This window comes from Lasioglossum baleicum, chromosome 4 (genome assembly GCF_051020765.1).
Source record: "Lasioglossum baleicum chromosome 4, iyLasBale1, whole genome shotgun sequence".
In the NCBI taxonomy this organism is placed as follows: Eukaryota; Metazoa; Arthropoda; class Insecta; order Hymenoptera; family Halictidae; genus Lasioglossum; species Lasioglossum baleicum.
This window is the reverse complement of record NC_134932.1, coordinates 14,921,678-14,940,745: the sequence shown is the minus strand read 5'-3', so window position 1 is coordinate 14,940,745 and position 19,068 is coordinate 14,921,678. Positions and strand designations below refer to the sequence as shown.

Sequence of the window (19,068 nt, the reverse complement as noted above, 5' to 3'; positions counted from 1 at the left end):
CAAACCCGTAGCCGAATGTTACCGACCGAGGACTTTTCTTTCTTGCCGATAATACAGATACTATCTCGTCGGTGATACAGGCACGGACCAGATTCGATGCCCAGGTTCACCTATGTATCAATACATAAATAGCTCTAGACTCTAGACCTCAATGAAAATTTAAAATATTTCGAATTATGCCTTTTATATATTGTTTTTACTATTCTATTTTTTAAATAAAGTAAGTTGTGAGGGAATAAATACAAATGTCATATTATGAACGTCTACATTAAAATTTAACTTTTTCCAAATTGTAATCGACAAAATGAGTTAACCATATTTAAAATAATAAGAGTAAAGTAGAAATGAGCGCGTAAAAAAATAAAATATATGTTATATACAGTTACAGTTTCCATAAATCTTTATACAGAATGAGATACGGCGACTTCTCAACAGACTATAGCACTTTTCCCACATCCGTCATCTGGAGAACAATAAGAACGTTATTAGTAAAGATTGTATCAAAAGAAGCGTAAAGCATTCGTAGTATAAGAAGAGTATAAGGTGCTAAAGCTGAATATATAAAACTGAATAAATTTAATAATAACGGCAATGTTAATTTTTATGAATAAGAATCGACTTCTCAACAGACTATAGCACTTTGTCCACATCCGTCATCTGGTAGACGATGTAATCTTGGAACAAGATGCTATCTGAAGCCGTGTCTATAAGTATACATGATCTAACATAAGATTCGAAATGTAGTATATAGTAATTGAATGTGTTTCCAGTTGGCGCTGATCGCAGTCTCTCAGCTTCTTTTCAATTCAGGAGTCGCCCGTGATTGTAAATGAACTCTCGCCTTTTTTAAAGTGTTCCTCGCGTGGTTTGCGTATTGCAAATACTGACTCAGTGATTATGGGCGGTGAAGAACGATTAGGAGTGACTACCGGTCAGCCAAATCTTTATAAGCAAGATCTCTCGAAGCTAGTGAGTAAAATTGGAGCGGATGTGTCCTCGTAGTCTGACAACTTTTCATCATACTTCGCATAACCTCAATCTTTCCTGTTGCTGGCATACTGTAATACTTTTCGGTTGGGTTTATGTGAATGAAACTATTTTCCACCGATACACAGGAAAGCAAGTAAAATCGCATTGAAATAGTCCCCACACCGCGAACAGATCTTTTTAACTCGTCACCGTTTATAGTGTGACAATTGTTAATGACATCTGCATCCGTCTTACGGTGATTCGATTGTATTTCCAAAGCTATATTAATTTTTTCTCAATCATATCGCCGAATCGGTGCATCCGACTTTGTTATTATCTTTCTGTTGCAAAAAAGAACGAGCAGGAACTATCTATTCTAATACATTTTTAATGTACATAGTTACAACTTGGGCATAAATGTATTTTTGGTACTATAATGAAGTATGACTGTATTGTTTATAATAAATAATAACCGACATCAAATTAAATTGGAGCTGGGACAGAAATTAAGAAAAAGAAAACATTATATATATATCCTATTCTAATATATTTTTGAAATTTATACATCTTTTATTTGTTAGGATGTAAGTAAATTAACTGCATTATCACCCGAGGTCATCAGTAGGCAAGCTACAATCAATATTGGTAACTATAATATATTTTTTATTATTAATAAATGCTTCACCTAAAATATATAATTATATATGCATCAAATATAATGGATCTTTTATATAGGTACTATTGGTCATGTAGCCCATGGGAAATCCACAATTGTAAAAGCAATATCAGGAGTACAGACTGTTCGTTTTAAAAATGAATTAGAGAGGAATATTACTATTAAACTTGGTAAGTAGGGTCAGCCATTTATATCATTCAGAATCAATTGTTTCAATTGTGTTTTCTATAATTTGCGTACACTTGAAAAATCAAACTACACTTTGCATGCAACACCGACAAGGCATTTCATTTCTTCTGATCTTATATGGAGTAGGGCTGTTACTATTCCAAAGTTTCAATTTCATGAAAACGAAGAAACACAAGATAAAACGAAATAGATGGATGTTTTAATCTTCTGACAATTTACTACGGAGGTTTGAAATTCTAAGCTATAAATACCGAAGCTACGAAACTTCAATTCTTATCACCTTCAAAGTTTCTGAAATCAAAACTTCGAATACCGAAGCTACAAAACTTTGATTCTCATCACCTTCAAAGTTTCAAAAATCGAAACTTCGAAGCTTCAAAATCTTTGACCTTTGAAGCTCCAAAATCTTCCACCTTTGAAGGAAAGTAACAGCCCTAATTAATATGGAGCACCGTGTGCTTAATGTTTATCAATGAATATCAAAGTATTAATCCGCTCGATTGTAAAGAGATCGATAATTTTTCAATCGATCGAATGGTACAATCAACTATAATTTCAATAATTAATATTTGGAAATAATCCAGTGATTTGCGTGATCATTTTTCCCCTATGTAGGGGAATATTCGAAGTTGAGTTTACTATCTATCTGCAGCATATAAACTGCAGCGAATCACACGAATTAATATATTCCATACTTTGGAAAAGTTATGCAATAGATAAACGATAGAAACAAGCTCGTAATAGGGTCATTTCACGCGAAAACGGACACTTTTTGGAGTAACATTTCAGATTTTGTTCAAACTTAAATGTTGTAGTATTTAGTAACCGATGAACGAATCTCAAAGGATTTTTCGATATCTTGAAAATTGTTGATTTTACACGTCTGTAAATTCAACAATTTTTAATATTTAATGATAATGATTTTTTATGCTTTAATGATAAAAGGGTGACACATTTTTTTACACGTCTGTAAAATCATCAATTTTAAAACCTTTACACTCAAGGCTATTTTAACTCGAAAATTAAACATTTCTTCCGACAAAGAATATTTCCATTCCCTATTTTTCTTTAAATTTTATGGAAATGAAATTGGTATAATACCTCATACAATACCTAAAGGTTTGGTAATTGATTAGATACCAACATATTTAATAAGATAATATCTTTTGAGTAATGGTACAGCAATTTTTAGTGGTGACTACTCTAAGGCACCCGAGTGTTAAGGATTATGATATCGAAAAATCCTTTGAGATTCGTTCATAGGTCACTAATAAGATGTAAAGACTACAACATATTTAACACTATGTTTACAGGACCCGTCGAAATGACGGGTTCTAATATTCTTAATTTGCGATTATTAAGATTGTAAAGATGCTTCCCTAAGGAATTATTTACCATATTTATTTCTTTGGGTACATATTACTAGAAAAATTTGGGTAGACACATTCTTGTTATGTTTATAAAATAATGTGAAATAGTTATTTCTAGAGCTCCGTAAACCTAGTGTTAAATTTGAACAAAATCCGAAATGTTACTCCAAAAAGTGTCCGTTTTTGGAATGACCCCATATGAAACTAAAGGCGGTTTCATATGGTTTAATCTCGCACCGATTTTTCTGCTGTTCAGCGCGTATAGTCTGTCCCAGTTAAGAAGGGACTTGTTTCGCGCAGCTCGACTGATCGCAGCGCCTTGCTGCGAGCCTCCCAACTCCCCCCATTGGCTCATGCCCGTTGTGCATTGGGAGTTCTACCAATCAGGGCGAACCTGCGCAGCGAACGACGCAAACCGGTCGTTATCCAGGTCCCTTCTTAACTGGGACAGACTTTAAGTGCGAGACCTTGCGGAACGTGAATAAACTCTTTTTCGTCTTGTTTTTCGAAACGAGAGACATTATAATAATCGTTCATCGCACTCAATTGTCGCATATAATTGAGACGAGTGAGGTGGAGAGTTATCGCGACCGCCAATCAATTTCAAGTCTCTTGAGAAAAGATATACAGTAAAAAGCATAACTGTTTCCACACACTTTAAATGAGAATAACTTTTTTATAAATGGACCAAACGACTTTCATTTCTCTGTAAGACTAGAAGAATTAGTTTAGTAAATGACGTCTAATAAATTCGTTGAAAAAATGCATTTTATTTTTACAACTTTTTTAGCTGAGCCAATAACGAAAATTTTAAAGATATGTTTCGTAAAACTGTATGAATGATATACGTTCTTAAAATTACATTAAAATTGTTTAATTGGTTTACGAATTATAAACGATCGAAAGTGGTAGAAAGGCTGAGAATCATGAAAAATTGCAATTTTTACCACTTTCGATCGTTTATAATTCGTAAACCAATTAACCAATTTCAATGAAATTTTCAGAACGTATATAATTCATAGGAGTTTACAAAACACATCTTTGAAATTTTCGTTATTGGCCGAGCTAAAAAAGTTGTAAAAATAAAATGCATTTTTTCAACTTATTTATTAGACGTCATTTACGTAATTTATTAGAAGTCGTTTGGTCCATTCATGAAAAAAATTATTCCGAAGTGCGGAAACAATTATGCTCCTTATTGTACATACTGAAAACCGAACGTGTACGAAAAAAGTGAATGGGAACAATAGAGTGAGAGAAGCTACGATGCACTCGCATAAGTGTCGTATTTTATGTCGTGCTCCTTCACTCGCTTGGCACTCTATGACGGTAGCATTGTCGTAGCAATGAGTGCCGACCAATGAGAACGAGGATGAAAAGTTTCCTGTACTCCCGAGCGTCTCTCGAATAAAATACGAGACGCTAAGGAGTGTTTGTTGGGCTGGTTCTAAAGATGGCGCTGTTTTTGGTTGCATTGACGCCATCTTATAAACTCGTGTTTCCGGATCGCGCGCAACTGAAACAGTTATACATTTCATGTTCTTACGGAGTTACGGATCATATAGTTATTTGAAAAATCTGGACTTTTAATTAATTTAATTGAAGGTGAGACCAATAACATTGTTTCGTTTCTCTACTCGATCATTTTCTATTTCATTTTATACTTTCGTAAATAACAGACAAATGTTCGGAACAGTATTGGCATTGTTTTTCAGTTAAATATCAGTGAATCGATTAACGCGTGAGAAAAATGAATTCCGATGTCTTTGAATCTAGTAAAAATTCATTTTCACTGTGTACTTGTGATTGTTCAATTCGTTTAACGATTAACGGTTGTTCTACAGTGTTTGTAACGACTGACTGTCTCAGTACATACATGCACTGCACATGAATGAACGTACGATATCGACAGACTTACATGCACTATTGATTAAAGCATACCTTAATAAACATCCTCACAAGTACTGAATGTTGTCTAAACATTCTTAAAATAAGAAGTGTTCTATAAACAAATAGTTGTGTGTAAGTATAATTTCATTTTTAATTAGAAGATTTAATAACAAAGGTAAGTATGAGTAAGTATAAACGTTTCACATTTTCTAAATGTAATCATGTGTATTTTATGTTTGTATACTGTGGAATTGATCGGATTAAATTACTGTAATCGTATCGCTATATAGGATGCACTATGCGCTTATATGACACTTTCTATGAAAACAGCAACATAGCATATGCATTTTGTAAAACGATATTTATCGCAAATAGATACTGGAATTGTGCACTTACAATTGAATCATTTTATAAATTCGTTAGTCATGTAATTTGCCATTCGAATAATGTAATTGCTAGCATTAGCTTATTCGAGTACAAAGAAGCATTACGGAAGGACTCTCAGATAAATGGATAAATTTATAATATTTTGTGAGATAAAAATGAGTAGATGAAATTCTATAAGATCTTATACACTTGTCTCATAATTTGCCATTCAAATAATGTTAGGTCGCTACAAGCATTAGGTTAATCGAGTACATGGAAGTATTACGGAAGGATTCTAAAATAAATTTATAATATTTTGTAACATAAAAATGAGTAGAAAAAAAATGTTCACATGCAATAAAATCCATTTGTAGTCTAGTAAAGTACAAAAGAGAGTTGATTTATATAAAATTATTAAGGTATGCTTTAATTATTTAGCATTTGTATATCTATGCAGACATTGATCATTGTTCGTAACAAAATGAGAACAACTATAATGCGATTCTATAAAGAGTCGTTTCTAATACTGACACTTTGTCCGAAAGAGAAGAATGAAGAGGATTAAAAAAATATACATTTTGAAGTGGAAAATAATATGCTAATGCTAAGAAAAAGAAATAGAAGTGGCACAATTATACCAGTTAAATGATACACAGAAATATACGAATGGAGGGAATGACATTAAATATTTGGCATTACAGACGCTCATGCAGAGGAAGATACCGGCGAGGATAAAGAAGATATTCTCGACGACACGGATGAAATGCTTTCCGCACGAGAAAAAAGACCTGCCTCTCCTGGGAACAGTCAACCATCTGCCAAACAAGCGAGATTCGATTTTTCTTTAGCAAGCATCGCTACAGGCGAAACTGTAGGTCATTACTTGAGCAGCAGCAATGCGGAAAACAATAAAAACACCATTAGTAAAGATAGTATTAAAAGAAGCGTGAAGTATTCGCAGAATAAGAACAGTGCTAAAAGTGAAGATACAAGACTGAATAAATTTAATAATAACGGCAATGCTAATTTCACGGATAAGAATCGCCACGACATAGACAGAATACAATTGAAGTATAACTTAGACAATTTTAAGTTAAAGGAATTGAAAGTCATATTAAAAGACATTAAATACGACAAGGAGAATGGAATAAACGTGTCGCATGTAGATAGTAATTTATGGGAAGTGGAAAAGATTCTTGGGAAGAAAGAGCTGGATGGTCAGTTAGAGTACTTGATTAAATGGAAGAATTGGGACAACGAATACAATACCTGGGAGCCGGAAAGCAATTTAGTCAATTGCTCGGATATCTTGCAGGAGTTCGAGAGACAGAGATTAGAATTGCTGAGTGACTTTCAGGAAAAAGTGAACTTCTATCCGACCAAGGAAGACATCGAGGCATTCCTGAAGAAGCTTAACCGACGGAAAAAGAATATAACCTTCGTGTCGGTTAGATATGACATACTGTTCGCCGCAATGCGAAACTATTTAAAGGAGACAATTAAAAGAATTTCAAAATTTGAATTTATCAAAGATGGAATTCTCCGAATGCTGGTTTTCGATTTACGAAAGAAACAGATGGAATCGTTGCTGCTTTGGGAGAACGAGATGAACACCATTACTAAGGGTAAACCGAAAATAAAGGTGGAGAATCTAATCGACCTCGAAGAAGGACCGCAGAACTTCTATTACATAGATGATTATCTGCCCGGGGTTGGCGTGATAATACCTGACGATCCACCTATTGGCTGCGAATGCACTGTTTGCAATTCTAAAGCAATATGTTGCTTTGGCCAATACGATGGAAACTGTCCTTACACAACCACGTCCAAGATACGAGTGCCACCGGGCACACCGATTTACGAATGCAACAAACGATGTGCATGCGACATGAGCTGCATTAATCGTGTGGTGCAACGCGGTACGGAGATGAAATTCTGCATATTCCGAACTGCCAATGGACGAGGCTGGGGTGTGAAGACTCTGGATGCAATCAAGAAAGGGTCGTTCGTCACCCAGTATGTGGGCGAGGTGATCTCGAGCGAGGAAGCCGAGAAACGCGGCGAAGAATACGATGCTGCCGGCAGAACGTACCTGTTCGATTTAGATTACAATGAGACTGAAGAACAATGCCCTTATACTGTCGACGCCGCCGTCTACGGTAATGTTTCTCACTTCATCAACCATTCCTGCGATCCGAATTTGGCGGTCTATGCCATTTGGATCGACTGTCTTGATCCGAATCTCCCGAAGCTTGCGCTATTCGCGACCAGAGACATTAGGAGAAACGAAGAGATCACTTTTGATTACACGTGTCAGACGTCGAAGAACAGCGAGACTTCTATCAAGCAGGACATATCGATCATCAAAGAAGATGATCTAGGCACGTTGATCACCAAAGAATCTCCAAACGAGTTCGAAATTCGACCGGACACGCCACAATCCGACACGTCTTACACGAAAACTTTATGTAAATGTGGAGCTCGGAATTGTAGGCGATACCTGTTCTGATTACTGTTTTAAATTTACGAGCACATTAGAGATCCGTATTTCACGTGTATATAAATACACGTGGTACGTGAACCGTGTAGTAAGAATTTAAGGATCCGCGTACATCAGCATCCGTCGTTACCATGGAGGAAGGACGCGCTTCGTCCGTCGCAAGCAGTGCTCAGTTGCATAAAAGAAAGGTTGGTGGGGGAAGCAGGAGTTTGCGGAGCCCCTACCATGCCGATGCGTCTTCTCATTTCTCGATAATGCATGCGATGTGGTTTTTCGGGTAGTCAAAAGCACTAGATAAAAGATCTTATTTTTACGTTTACGAGGCGTAATTTGCATTATTTGGAAGCATAAACCGTGCTAGTAACTATTTTCATAAAACTGTGACAGCTAAACGTATTGGGTTGGCAAGAAAGTAATTTCGGTATTTTAAGGTGAAAATAAACCCAATTTTGGGAAAATTTTATAGATTTATGAGCGCGGAATTATGAAGCTACCAGAAAGATGGCAAAAGATCATCGAACAAAATGGAAAATATTTTACTGATTAAAGTTGATTGCTTGAATAGAAAAATTAGATTTTATTTCACCTTAAAATACCAAAATTACTTCCTTGCCAACCCAATAAAAATAGGACTTTTTAGGGCGATCGAAAAACGCCATCTTTGCATTATTGAGAAATGAGAAACAAGACTATCCCCTTAAATTCTTATTACACGGTCCACATACCATGTGTACACGTGTATTTTAGTACACGTTCAAAACCGCGATCTCTAGTGCACATCGACACTTCGGTTTGTCTCAGTTTCATTAAGGGACAGTCTCGTTACCAAGATTGCAAGGCTGCAGATGCGATTTCTCATCTCTTGATAATGCATGCGATGGCGTTTTTCAATAGTCAAAAGAGCTAGATAAAAAATTAATCAAGGCCGTGATCGCCCTCAAAAATCCTATTTTTACGTTTACGAGGCGTAATTTGCATTATTCGGCAGCATGTACAGCTGTCGCAGCTTTATGAAAATAACTACATGCGCAGCTGTATGCAGGGCCGTGCGGTAGATTTTTTCACAATGCAAGTCTTCGGAATGTTGCTCCTAAATGTTTTTTTTTTTTTTTTTTAATCTTCGATTGAGAATTGTTCATTCAGAGTATTAATGGTAATGTCCAGAATATAAGTGAAAAAGTTTATTTGAAATTTGTTCTCCTCTTGCGTCATCTTGTGTAAAGGTTTTTAATTATTCAATCCTATCATAAATAATGCAAATCGCCTCGTAAACGTAAAAATAGGACTTTTGAGGGTGATCGCGGCCTAGATTGATCTTTTATCTAGCATTATCCTAGAAACGAATCTACCCCTTTAACTTCGTCTAGAAACATTGCATAAGATTAACAGAGTCTAATCATTTAATGATTGATTAGACATCTATTTCAAAAAGACAAACACGCAAAGCAGCCCCTGAAGTGCCAATATAAACCATGTTTTATGCTCTGAGTAGACTTCATACCAAACAAAGACTCACATGAAATTAATCGCATTGCAAAGTATGTTATTCTATGAATTTATATTCGATCAGGACTAGTCTGAATGCATTAAATACTTACATGTATATTTTACAACTTTTACAAGAGTAAACGCCTCAGGTAAATTGATCGGAGGTGTTCACAAAGTATGATATTTAATACGACTAATGCTTTAACAAATTATATGTGAACACGAATAATTATTATACAAAGGAAGAACAATTTCGCTGATATCTATCCTAATGTTTTTTGACGAATCTAGCATAAAAGTGAATATTTCCCACATTGTGTTAGATGTTCGTTCGCTTCGATGGAAAGTCATTTATCTGTTTTACTATCGAACCCCTTTCTTTAAAGACGATTATAGTTATATATTTAAATATTACTTCTATTTGTTAACAATTCTAGTTAAATTTATCGTTATAATTCGTCGCGTATTGATTGAAGTCCTGTAATGAAAGGGTTAAAATAAATTTGAGTATGCTTTATTGTCCAGACTGAACTATAGTAACGCTTCGATAACTGTCGCAGATTTTCTCACATTGAATTACTGTATACATTATAATAATGTTTGAACAAAGGAGATTGACGTTTCATATATCGAGAAAGTTAACTGTTACGTGACGACTGCTTAATCCGAGAGAGAACAAATTATATGTTGCTGTTAAAATAGCATAACGGGTTGCGACCGCGGCAATGCACATAACAATTCAATGTTTTCTTGAAGAAACGATGTTTAACAAACTTGTCTTAGAAAGCATTCCTGCTTTGTTAAAACTAGAATTACAGTTTCATTGTACGTTGTTTCTATTATTGCACGTCGATGTTTTCAATTTTTCCTGAAATTTTTTCATGATTTTTAAAACATTGGATTAATTATATGGGTCGTTACACTTACATCGCACCATTATCAAGTTTATGGAGACAGAATTACGAATTGTACACTGCCATGTTTTTTCGTTACTTCTCTAGCAGAAGCTAGTATTGTTTTTGTTAACAATTTAGTTTTCTTATGCATAAACTACAGTTTAAAGAAATGTTTTTGTCAAATGTACATAATCCAATCGCATTAAAATTTCATCTCCTTTCGATTAATGTTTCTGTGAAACTGTGTCTACTTCTAATTAATCTTCAATTCTCTTTGTTGGTTTCGACACAAACTGTGTTGTGTTACGGAAGTTGTAGTGGATAAGCTCTCCCCGAGATCAATGAAATCGTACGTTGATTAGTTTAGAAAAACAACCAGCTTTTTTAAAGCCTGGTTGATGTTGCTGTGTACCTTCGGTGTGCTTTAACAAATGTCAATCAACGTGTATTTTGGTGAATCTCCAACAATTTATACTCGTTTGTATAATCGAAATTTTTATCAAATGAAAATTAACACCAAAATTGTTGTACGAGGTAGCGCCAATTTTTTGTAAAAAGGAAATTTCATTATTTTGTGTTAAATATTATATGATATTTGATTACTCGTAAGTGTAAACGTTTTCTATATTGATAAGAAAATTGTATCGCTAATTGTATGCACGTACGTATAAAGCGTCTGCAAAAAAAATGTAAATTATTATTATTATCGCTATTAAATTTTTAAATCACTGATCGGTTCCGTCTTTAATACAATTATCACTAGACTGCGAATCTTTATGCATTTATAGCAAAATTGAGTAGATTGAATTCAAAATTGTTGGAAAATTTTCAAAATTGAAGATGTAATATATGATTTCTCCTCTATTAAAATCATTAAGGGAAGAAATAACAGTCAATTCAGTTTCTATTTCTTGCAATTGATGCAGACAGTTTTTATTTTGCATAAAGATCCACAGTCTAATTATTACTCATATAATTTTTCGATTGGACATCAATTTCAAATAAGGAATTTAATTTAAGGAAAGTATTTGTCACGAACAATCCAGAGAGACAAATGTTATAACACGCAATGAATGTTTTCAATTGGTTCGTTGCAGGCTATGCGAATGCCAAAATTTATAAATGCAACAACGAAAAATGCCCAAGACCAGGATGCTATATATCCGGAGGATCAAGCAAAGATGATACATTTCCCTGTTTGCGTCCAATTTGTACTGGACGATTCGAACTTGTTCGCCATGTGTCCTTCGTTGATTGCCCAGGACACGACATTCTTATGGCAACTATGTTGAACGGTGCAGCAGTCATGGATGCTGCTTTACTACTAATTGGTACACAATTTTTATATATATATACATATAGTTGACTGCATACCATTACCACCTGGTAGAAATATAAAAATGAGAATGATTTGCAGCTGGCAACGAGTCGTGTCCTCAGCCTCAAACATCCGAGCACTTGGCTGCGATTGAAATCATGAAACTGAAACACATTGTGATTCTGCAGAACAAGATAGATCTGGTGAAGGAAGCCCAAGCAAAAGAACAATACGAACAAATCTTGAAGTTTGTGCAAGGTATTTTAATCACAACCGATAGCTTTTCAAATGTTTCATAGAGTCCTAACAGAGCTGGGGAAAATAGTATAGTAAATAGTAAATAATCCTATTTATTTTTTAAAGTATGTGTCCAACTTTAAAGTAACATACTTTTTTTGAGGCAGTAATTTTTGAAAATAGTATTTTATTTGAAGAATATTGGCAATACTTGTATTTTGTCTTTTTTTATTTTCAATTTCAATTTTGAATATTATTGTTGAAAATAATAGTTCGAATTCAATACATTTATGAGTGTAAATCGTTTCTTAACGATAAGACACACTGTATGTTTATGCGGTTTCTCAGAGTATTATAACAATGCAAAAAGTAAAATATTTTATTTCGTGTTTCAAATTGTTAAAAATAGAAATATTTTATTTTCGAAATTGTATGTCTTATTTAAAATACTATTTCCTTTAAGCAAAATAAAATCTAAAATATTAAATAGTATTTTAAATATTTGTTTCGCCAAATAATACCCACCTCTGAGTCCTAATTATTCTCTATGTTCTTTGTCACAGGAACCGTGGCTGAAGGAGCGCCCGTCATACCAATATCCGCTCAGCTAAAATACAATATCGAGGTGTTGTGCGAGTACATCACGAAAAAAATTCCAGTACCTTTAAGAGACTTCACTTCGGAGCCGAGATTAATTGTAATTCGATCATTCGACGTGAATAAGCCTGGCTGTGAAGTAGATGATCTAAAAGGAGGTGTAGCGGGAGGAAGTATTTTAAGAGGAGTATTAAAAGTACGACTAATTATTCATTTTTATTCCTGTTCCTCGTTTCGTGAAAATGTATCAAAATTTTATTCGATTCGCAGGTGGGCATGGAAATCGAAGTACGGCCTGGATTAGTATCAAAAGATAGCGACGGGAAGCTGACTTGTCGACCCATATTTTCTCGAATAGTATCATTGTTCGCTGAACAAAATGAACTTCAATTTGCTGTCCCTGGTGGACTGATTGGTAAGCCATATTTTCTATATTTCTACATTTATTTATGAAACGATAATAATAATATCTTTGCAATGAATCATAAGGTGTCGGAACGAAAATCGAACCGACATTGTGTCGAGCGGATCGTCTAGTTGGTCAAATTTTGGGAGCTGTGGGGGCTTTACCAAAAATATTTATTGAACTTGAAATATCGTACTATCTGCTTAAACGATTATTGGGAGTTCGAACCGAGGGCGACAAAAAGGCTGCAAGGGTAAGACTATTGTTCGCTGCATTGAGAATCACGCTTCTTTTTCATTGGAACTATAAAATGATATGATGAAACAAACACAGGTACCTAAGTTATCGAGGAACGAAGTGCTGTTGGTAAATATCGGATCTCTGAGTACCGGAGGACGTGTAATAGCAACCCGTGCCGATTTGGCGAAAATCAGTTTAACGAATCCCGTCTGCACAGAGATCGAGGAAAAGATCGCGTTGTCACGCCGTATCGAGAAACACTGGCGTCTGATCGGCTGGGGTCAGATTTGTGGTGGGCAAACAATAGAACCGGTTATAGATCGAAAATAATTCTACAAACACTATAAAAAAGACCAAAATATCACAAAAAGAAAACGAAAAGAATTTATACAACGTGAAATGTTACTTGAAACATTTATAATAAAGTTCGAAATACACATTAGTCGTGTAACGTAAGTTCTTCTTCATTTTCCTTTCTCCTGTATCAATTACTTGCAATTCCTGACAACATTAGTTGCTACAGTGTTTTCTCGATAAATGTCCCAATAACAACACTTCTTTATTTTTCATTATTTGAAGAAGAAACACTGTATATTTACTATTACCATAGAATTCTTAAGTACTTGTAATTGTTACTTGTGTTAAGTACTGTTAAGTTTACCATAAAAATATATTAGTTTGACGAAAGATCGGACCAATATCGTAAAATGAAACAAATCGTAAAATGTAAATAAACGTAATTAAATATTTTATTTCGGTTACGTTAAATTAGGTATACATACAAATCCTGGCTGAATGTATGAAATTGACATGGAAACACAGGCCAGCATTATTGGCGAGTTGTTTGTATCTTGTACCAGACGATGCAACTCGATCGGTTGTAAAAATGGATCGTCTTGCCTGCAATCAATGTGAAAACAAATAAAGATTTGTGGGATAAAAAATATAAGTTGTCGATAGAAAAATTTCTAGTTACTTTATCACAACGATTCGGTATAGGGGTGGACCAGGATTCGCTTTCCTATAATTCTGCGTGTTCGAATAAATATTGTACGATATCTTGTATCTGCTTTTCTTTCTCCTCACAGTCTTTTCGGGCATGGATTTGATTATTTTGAGTTTACTGAAAACTTCCTCCAGGCTGACTGCATTCTTTGGCCCACAAAGTGGACTCCTCAATCGTCCAACCACTTGTATTTCATCGCACTCTTCGTCCCTGCGTATATCTTCATCGTCAATGGTGATCGTTTTCTCTTCGCGCCATTTTGTTTTCAATTCCGACCAGGAAGATGCTCCTGGTAGCACTTTAAACACCGCTTGATTCTCCTCGTCGTTACGATTCGAATGATTGTTGTTAGTCGAATTTCTATAATGATTACGTGGCCAATACCTTTGACGAGACTCGGGTAACGACACGTTCTTCGCCACGCCACAATGAATCGACATATTCTCTTCGATTCTATGATGATACATTCTCCTCGGGGACATTGAGTTGTTCGGCTGAAAATTATGGTACGACTGATTCCGAGTAACAACGTTTCTCATCATATTGTTACCCAAATTTGGCACTAACAAATTATTCATCTGCACGGACATAAACCTATTCTGAATCGCCGCGCTGTGGTTCTCGATGAATATATTTTGAAATATAGTATTCCTATGGTGCCAAAATGAGTTTTGGTTGTACGCGAATGGCATTCTACTATTATACATAAAATTCGTATTAAAGTTCCCGTACTGTCCACGTCCCATAGAGAAGTAATCTTGCATAAAAACGTTCTGCACGTTCGTCGCTAAATTATGATTCAATGTAGCGACGTGCGTGCTTCTTCTAACGTTATTGCTCGTCGATGCGTTATTGCTCGTCGATGCGTTATTGTACTGAGGCGTATTATTACTTTGATTGCTATTCGATGCATTTCCATTCCCCACGCCGGATTGCCTTAGCTTTCGATCTGTTTGATGTAAATTTCTCAGCTTTTTGCTCTCGTAGTGGTAAACATTATTCTGAGGCTTCACACTGTGCGGTATGTAGCCCCTCGAAATCTTCACTACTACTGTCTGTTGGGCTGCCATGTTTGGGATTAAATTTAATATCTCCATCCGCGACATAGGCTGCGGCAATTCTTCGACTTCGTCGTCGGAAAGTTCGATCACCTAAAATCACGAAAGACACGAGTTAGCTTGGTGTTGATATGTTAACGTAATCATTAGACTGCGGATCTTTATGCGTTTATGAAGAAATTGGTTAGGCGAAATATAAAACAGTAAAAGATTTAAAAAATTCAAGAATGTTGTAATGTTGCGTTTAATGTAACAAAATTGTTACGGGATGAAATAAATGTTTATGTTATTCCTGATTCTCACAATCAATGCAAAATATTTTTATTTTGTATAAAAATCCGCTGTCTAGTAATCATTGTAGAGGATGATTCTGGGAACCGAGACAAGTTACTGCTGTCAGACTCGTCATGAAGTTTTGAACAAAGTCTAACGAATATGAATGTTATGTGTTTCTTTTTAGATGAAATAAAATTTGATTCGTTCGTAATCAATATTTAAGAATATTTTAAAAAACTGTCAAATGTCTCGTGAAGTATTGACTTGGGTTAGTACTTTTACACGTAGAATAATGAAAGGGATCGATTGGTTTAACAAAAAAATTGGGTTGCATTGAAGAATAAAGTGCAATTGCACCTGACGGATGCATTGGTGCATCCACATAAAAAATAAGGTCATAAGAAGTTAGGATGTATTATGACGTATGATTTTTTCCTCTATCATTTTTTTCTACTTTTACTTAGAAAAGAGCAGCAACTTATCGCACGTTGTTGTACCTCGTGCTTCAGCCTTTTGCTTCGAGACTCCTCCCCGGGCGGTGAAGACGACTTATGTTTTCTTGGACTGCTGTCGAAGCTCTTCGTATTACTGTCAAGCCCAGAAATATCGGGAGTGGGTAAGAGCGCCTTATCGGTCCTCTTGGGCAGCAGTTTAACGTTACGCTGTATGCGCGCCGACCGCCAATTCGACATTGAGTTATTTGAATTATTTCCTAGTGTACAACTATTTTTGTCTGTGACAATTTTAATGCTGCCCAGCAGCGTTTCTTCCGATATGATCTGTACCTTATTAGTTCGTTTCCTTTTCTCCTGATTGTGTTTTCCAGTAGACGCGTTAGCTGCCAATAATTTACAATTCTCCGTATCCTTCTTTTCACTTTCTATGTTTTCTACCATGCTAAGAAGATCATTCATGACTTTATGTACATCATCCATGTCTACAGATTCATTTAGGTTTTGACAAGTCTCTACAGAATCGTTAGTATTTTCCTGATCGTTAACAAGCATTTCGTTTCCTGTATTGGTATCGGTATTCGTTGGTTTCCAAAGACCATTTTCAGGTTCAACGAGGACTTTGCGTTTCACGTTATTACTTTCATCACTTTTCATATTCTTGTCTGTGTCGTAGATAAACCTTTGTATACGGTAACCGTAACGTGCTAAATGACTGTAAACTCTGTATTCTTCTAATGTACACTCAACATTATCAATTAAAAGTTCGTAAGCCTGTTGAATGGACAATGGTACATCGTTCCAAATAAGTTCCAAACAGTTCTAAAACAAAATAGCGTCTTACTTTTTCCTGTACCGCGTTAAACAATCCGATGATTTGTGTTAGAATGATAACATACAGTTTCTAGAAGAAATAGTGCTTCTTCTGGCAATAAATACAAGGCACAATTCTTTTCCAAGCCATAATTACCCCAATCTTGACCAGAATACTTTTTCACTCTAGCTCTCTTCTGTAGAGGCAACCATTCGGCGCTGGCTAATTGCGAGATACGATCTACTCTTTCTACAGCTATTAAATTCTTCCTTGATTTAAGGCCCTTCTCGATTTGCATATTCTGCAACCAAGAGTCATCCGGCTCAAATTGCTTCATACCAGTCTTCGGAAGAGTTTTGGCGGACCTTTCATACTCGTCCCAGGCATTGCATTTAATGCCTTTATTCCTCAGCAGCTCTTCTACACTGTAATATAACAACCGTTAGAATATTTTCAAGTAACTCTTTATCGTTCAGAGTAACTCGATACCCGTTAAAAAATGAAGGACAATAGAAAACTCACGTTAACGAATTCGTGGGTAACTTTCTCCTTTCTTCAGTCATCTTTTCGCCACCGTTTAGGTGAATCAATCTTTTTAAATCGATTACTTATTTTTAAAACTGTACAGTCCCATTACCTGTGCCATAAAGTATTTATGCGTTATACACTCTCCAACAAATTTATCAACGTGTATAGCTGATCATCACCTTCCGTCATTAATAATTAATAATTTAATTTGTTGTCCGTACGAATATATTCATCGGACATTGATTTTCAGAATTATTACAGCTGTATTATCGTCGTGAGATTCGAGGTATACCGGCATCGAAAAAATCGCGAATCAAATTCAAGAATTAGTGCTTGATATACTCTGATATACTCGGACACACTTGTAAAGTATCTTCGTGCATGTAAATTGTCTTTCGGTTACATAGTGCTCCGTATACAAAATGGTTAAATTGTGTACCTGTTACACGTGTGCAAACAGAGCACAATACGAATATTTGTTTTCACTGGTGCAATGACAAAGTTTTGTTGCAATTTGTATCAATTTGTATTGCACATGCTAGAACCTTTCACGTTACACACGTGGTAACTCCCAGATCTCCACCAGATCTCCCACACAGAGATCACTGTCTCACAGAGAATTCCTATTTACTCTGCGATACTCCCGTCAATGTAACAACAAATTGCCGAAATAATTTTTATCACTTTCACACGGGGTGACTCATTATATGTTTAAAGTGCTAAATTGCGATGAATTGTGTATATTACATAGATTCAAAATAAATCGAGAAAACGTGTTATAATTGTTTCAATAAGTCCTCTCCAGAAATGTTTCATATGTTTTGCGCTTATGATTAGTGTAATAAAAAATTTTGTTCATTTGAATACAGCCACGTTCTGTAGACAGATTTTTAGATATTTATTGACTTTTTGTTTATATTTCTTCTGTAATCAACAGCGCAATTATCGTGATCTCTTCAAGATCTGATACCGCTATTCACCATTTTGAATTATCTTGTGACGTGCCTTGTAGGCACCAGATACTCCGTTATCTTGGAACCATCTTGGAACACTGCGTTTCCGATAATTATCGGAATAATAGTAATATTAGGAATAATTTTTGTTCCAATTTTCTATATTATATATCAGAATTTACTAACCATGATTCTTTAATTATATATGATTCGATAAGTGTATTACAATATAAAACAATTTGGAATTTCGAATTTTAAACATTTACTTTACAATGAAGTTTGAATTTGAATTCGAGATGACAATGATATATCGATGTTTTCATCATCGATATTTGAAGATATGTATACAAAGCCATATATTGATGCTTATCTAATAAATTGTGATATTATGGTAAGTCTAGGATAAAATATATTATGATCTTTCAGTAGTTTTATTGGATTTTAGCAATATTTGTCGAGTAAAACAATTACAACTGTACGAATATCCCCTGATAACCAGGCCTGCCGAGGGATAATCCTACCTAGAGCTAAGAATTGGCCCGTTCCGAGCTGCGCTATTGTTCGAGTTGCTCAAGGTGGGATTAACTCGATTTTTGCCTGGGATTCTCCGCGCGTATTAGTAGCTATTTTTGCCGTCTAATAGCGGAGGGCAATAGCAGAAGGCAAATTGAAGGCAAATTGAAGGCAAATTGAAGGCAGCCAGCCGGCCGAAGCTGAATTTGTTTAAGAGGGCAGTACCGTCGAGTCGTACTGATGTGATGATGTGATTGGCGAATATATAACAGATCTGGGCGACGCTGGCTCGAAAAACACATGTTGCTGCAAGTTGCAGCCATTTG

The 19,068-nt window shown here is 35.4% G+C and overlaps 3 protein-coding genes across 6 annotated transcripts; 2 read left to right on the top strand and 1 right to left on the bottom strand.

Moving 5' to 3' along the window:
* The first annotated feature begins 795 nt into the window (after positions 1 to 795).
* LOC143207760 (eukaryotic translation initiation factor 2 subunit 3, Y-linked-like) lies at positions 796 to 13,584 on the top strand. The gene is made up of 9 exons (XM_076421533.1): positions 796 to 969; positions 1,551 to 1,614; positions 1,705 to 1,815; positions 11,442 to 11,675; positions 11,762 to 11,920; positions 12,463 to 12,692; positions 12,767 to 12,911; positions 12,986 to 13,155; positions 13,236 to 13,584. The coding sequence occupies exons 1-9, from the start codon at positions 898 to 900 to the stop codon at positions 13,470 to 13,472; spliced, it is 1,422 nt and encodes a 473-aa protein (XP_076277648.1). The 5' UTR covers positions 796 to 897; the 3' UTR covers positions 13,473 to 13,584.
* LOC143207759 (histone-lysine N-methyltransferase SUV39H2-like) lies at positions 4,166 to 11,504 on the top strand. Of its 2 annotated transcripts, none has more exons than XM_076421531.1 (2): positions 4,166 to 4,809; positions 6,162 to 11,504. In XM_076421531.1, exon 2 carries the CDS (start codon positions 6,224 to 6,226, stop codon positions 7,967 to 7,969), a length of 1,746 nt encoding a protein of 581 aa, XP_076277646.1. In that variant the 5' UTR covers positions 4,166 to 4,809; positions 6,162 to 6,223; the 3' UTR covers positions 7,970 to 11,504. The 2 variants fall into 2 exon arrangements, with proteins under 2 accessions (XP_076277646.1, XP_076277647.1); XM_076421532.1 differs by lacking the exon at positions 4,166 to 4,809 and adding an exon at positions 4,816 to 5,226.
* A 285-nt stretch (positions 13,585 to 13,869) lies between the features above and the next one.
* Tsen54 (tRNA splicing endonuclease subunit 54) lies at positions 13,870 to 18,266 on the bottom strand. 3 transcript variants are annotated; one of them, XM_076421529.1, is made up of 6 exons: positions 17,456 to 18,266; positions 17,271 to 17,385; positions 16,834 to 17,173; positions 15,980 to 16,756; positions 14,119 to 15,299; positions 13,870 to 14,042 (listed from the first exon to the last, which is right to left on the bottom strand). In XM_076421529.1, the coding sequence occupies exons 2-6, from the start codon at positions 17,309 to 17,311 to the stop codon at positions 13,901 to 13,903; spliced, it is 2,481 nt and encodes an 826-aa protein (XP_076277644.1). In that variant the 5' UTR covers positions 17,312 to 17,385; positions 17,456 to 18,266; the 3' UTR covers positions 13,870 to 13,900. The 3 variants fall into 3 exon arrangements, with proteins under 3 accessions (XP_076277644.1, XP_076277645.1, XP_076277642.1); XM_076421530.1 differs by having other exon boundaries at positions 17,716 to 18,266; XM_076421527.1 differs by having other exon boundaries at positions 17,271 to 18,266.
* Between the last annotated feature and the right edge of the window lie 802 nt (positions 18,267 to 19,068).

Coding starts and splice junctions, on each gene's coding strand:
- Tsen54 (XM_076421527.1), bottom strand. CDS start 17,311: ATGACTGAAGAAAGGAGAAAGTTACCCACGAATTCGTTAAC. Junction 16,757..16,833: donor CACTATTTCTTCTAGAAACT/GTATGTTATCAT, acceptor ATTTTGTTTTAG/AACTGTTTGGAACTTATTTG. Junction 14,043..14,118: donor TACCGAATCGTTGTGATAAA/GTAACTAGAAAT, acceptor CATTGATTGCAG/GCAAGACGATCCATTTTTAC.
- LOC143207760 (XM_076421533.1), top strand. CDS start 898: ATGGGCGGTGAAGAACGATTAGGAGTGACTACCGGTCAGCCAAATCTT. Junction 1,816..11,441: donor GAATATTACTATTAAACTTG/GTAAGTAGGGTC, acceptor GGTTCGTTGCAG/GCTATGCGAATGCCAAAATT. Junction 11,676..11,761: donor TGCTGCTTTACTACTAATTG/GTACACAATTTT, acceptor AATGATTTGCAG/CTGGCAACGAGTCGTGTCCT.
- LOC143207759 (XM_076421531.1), top strand. CDS start 6,224: ATGCTTTCCGCACGAGAAAAAAGACCTGCCTCTCCTGGGAACAGTCAA.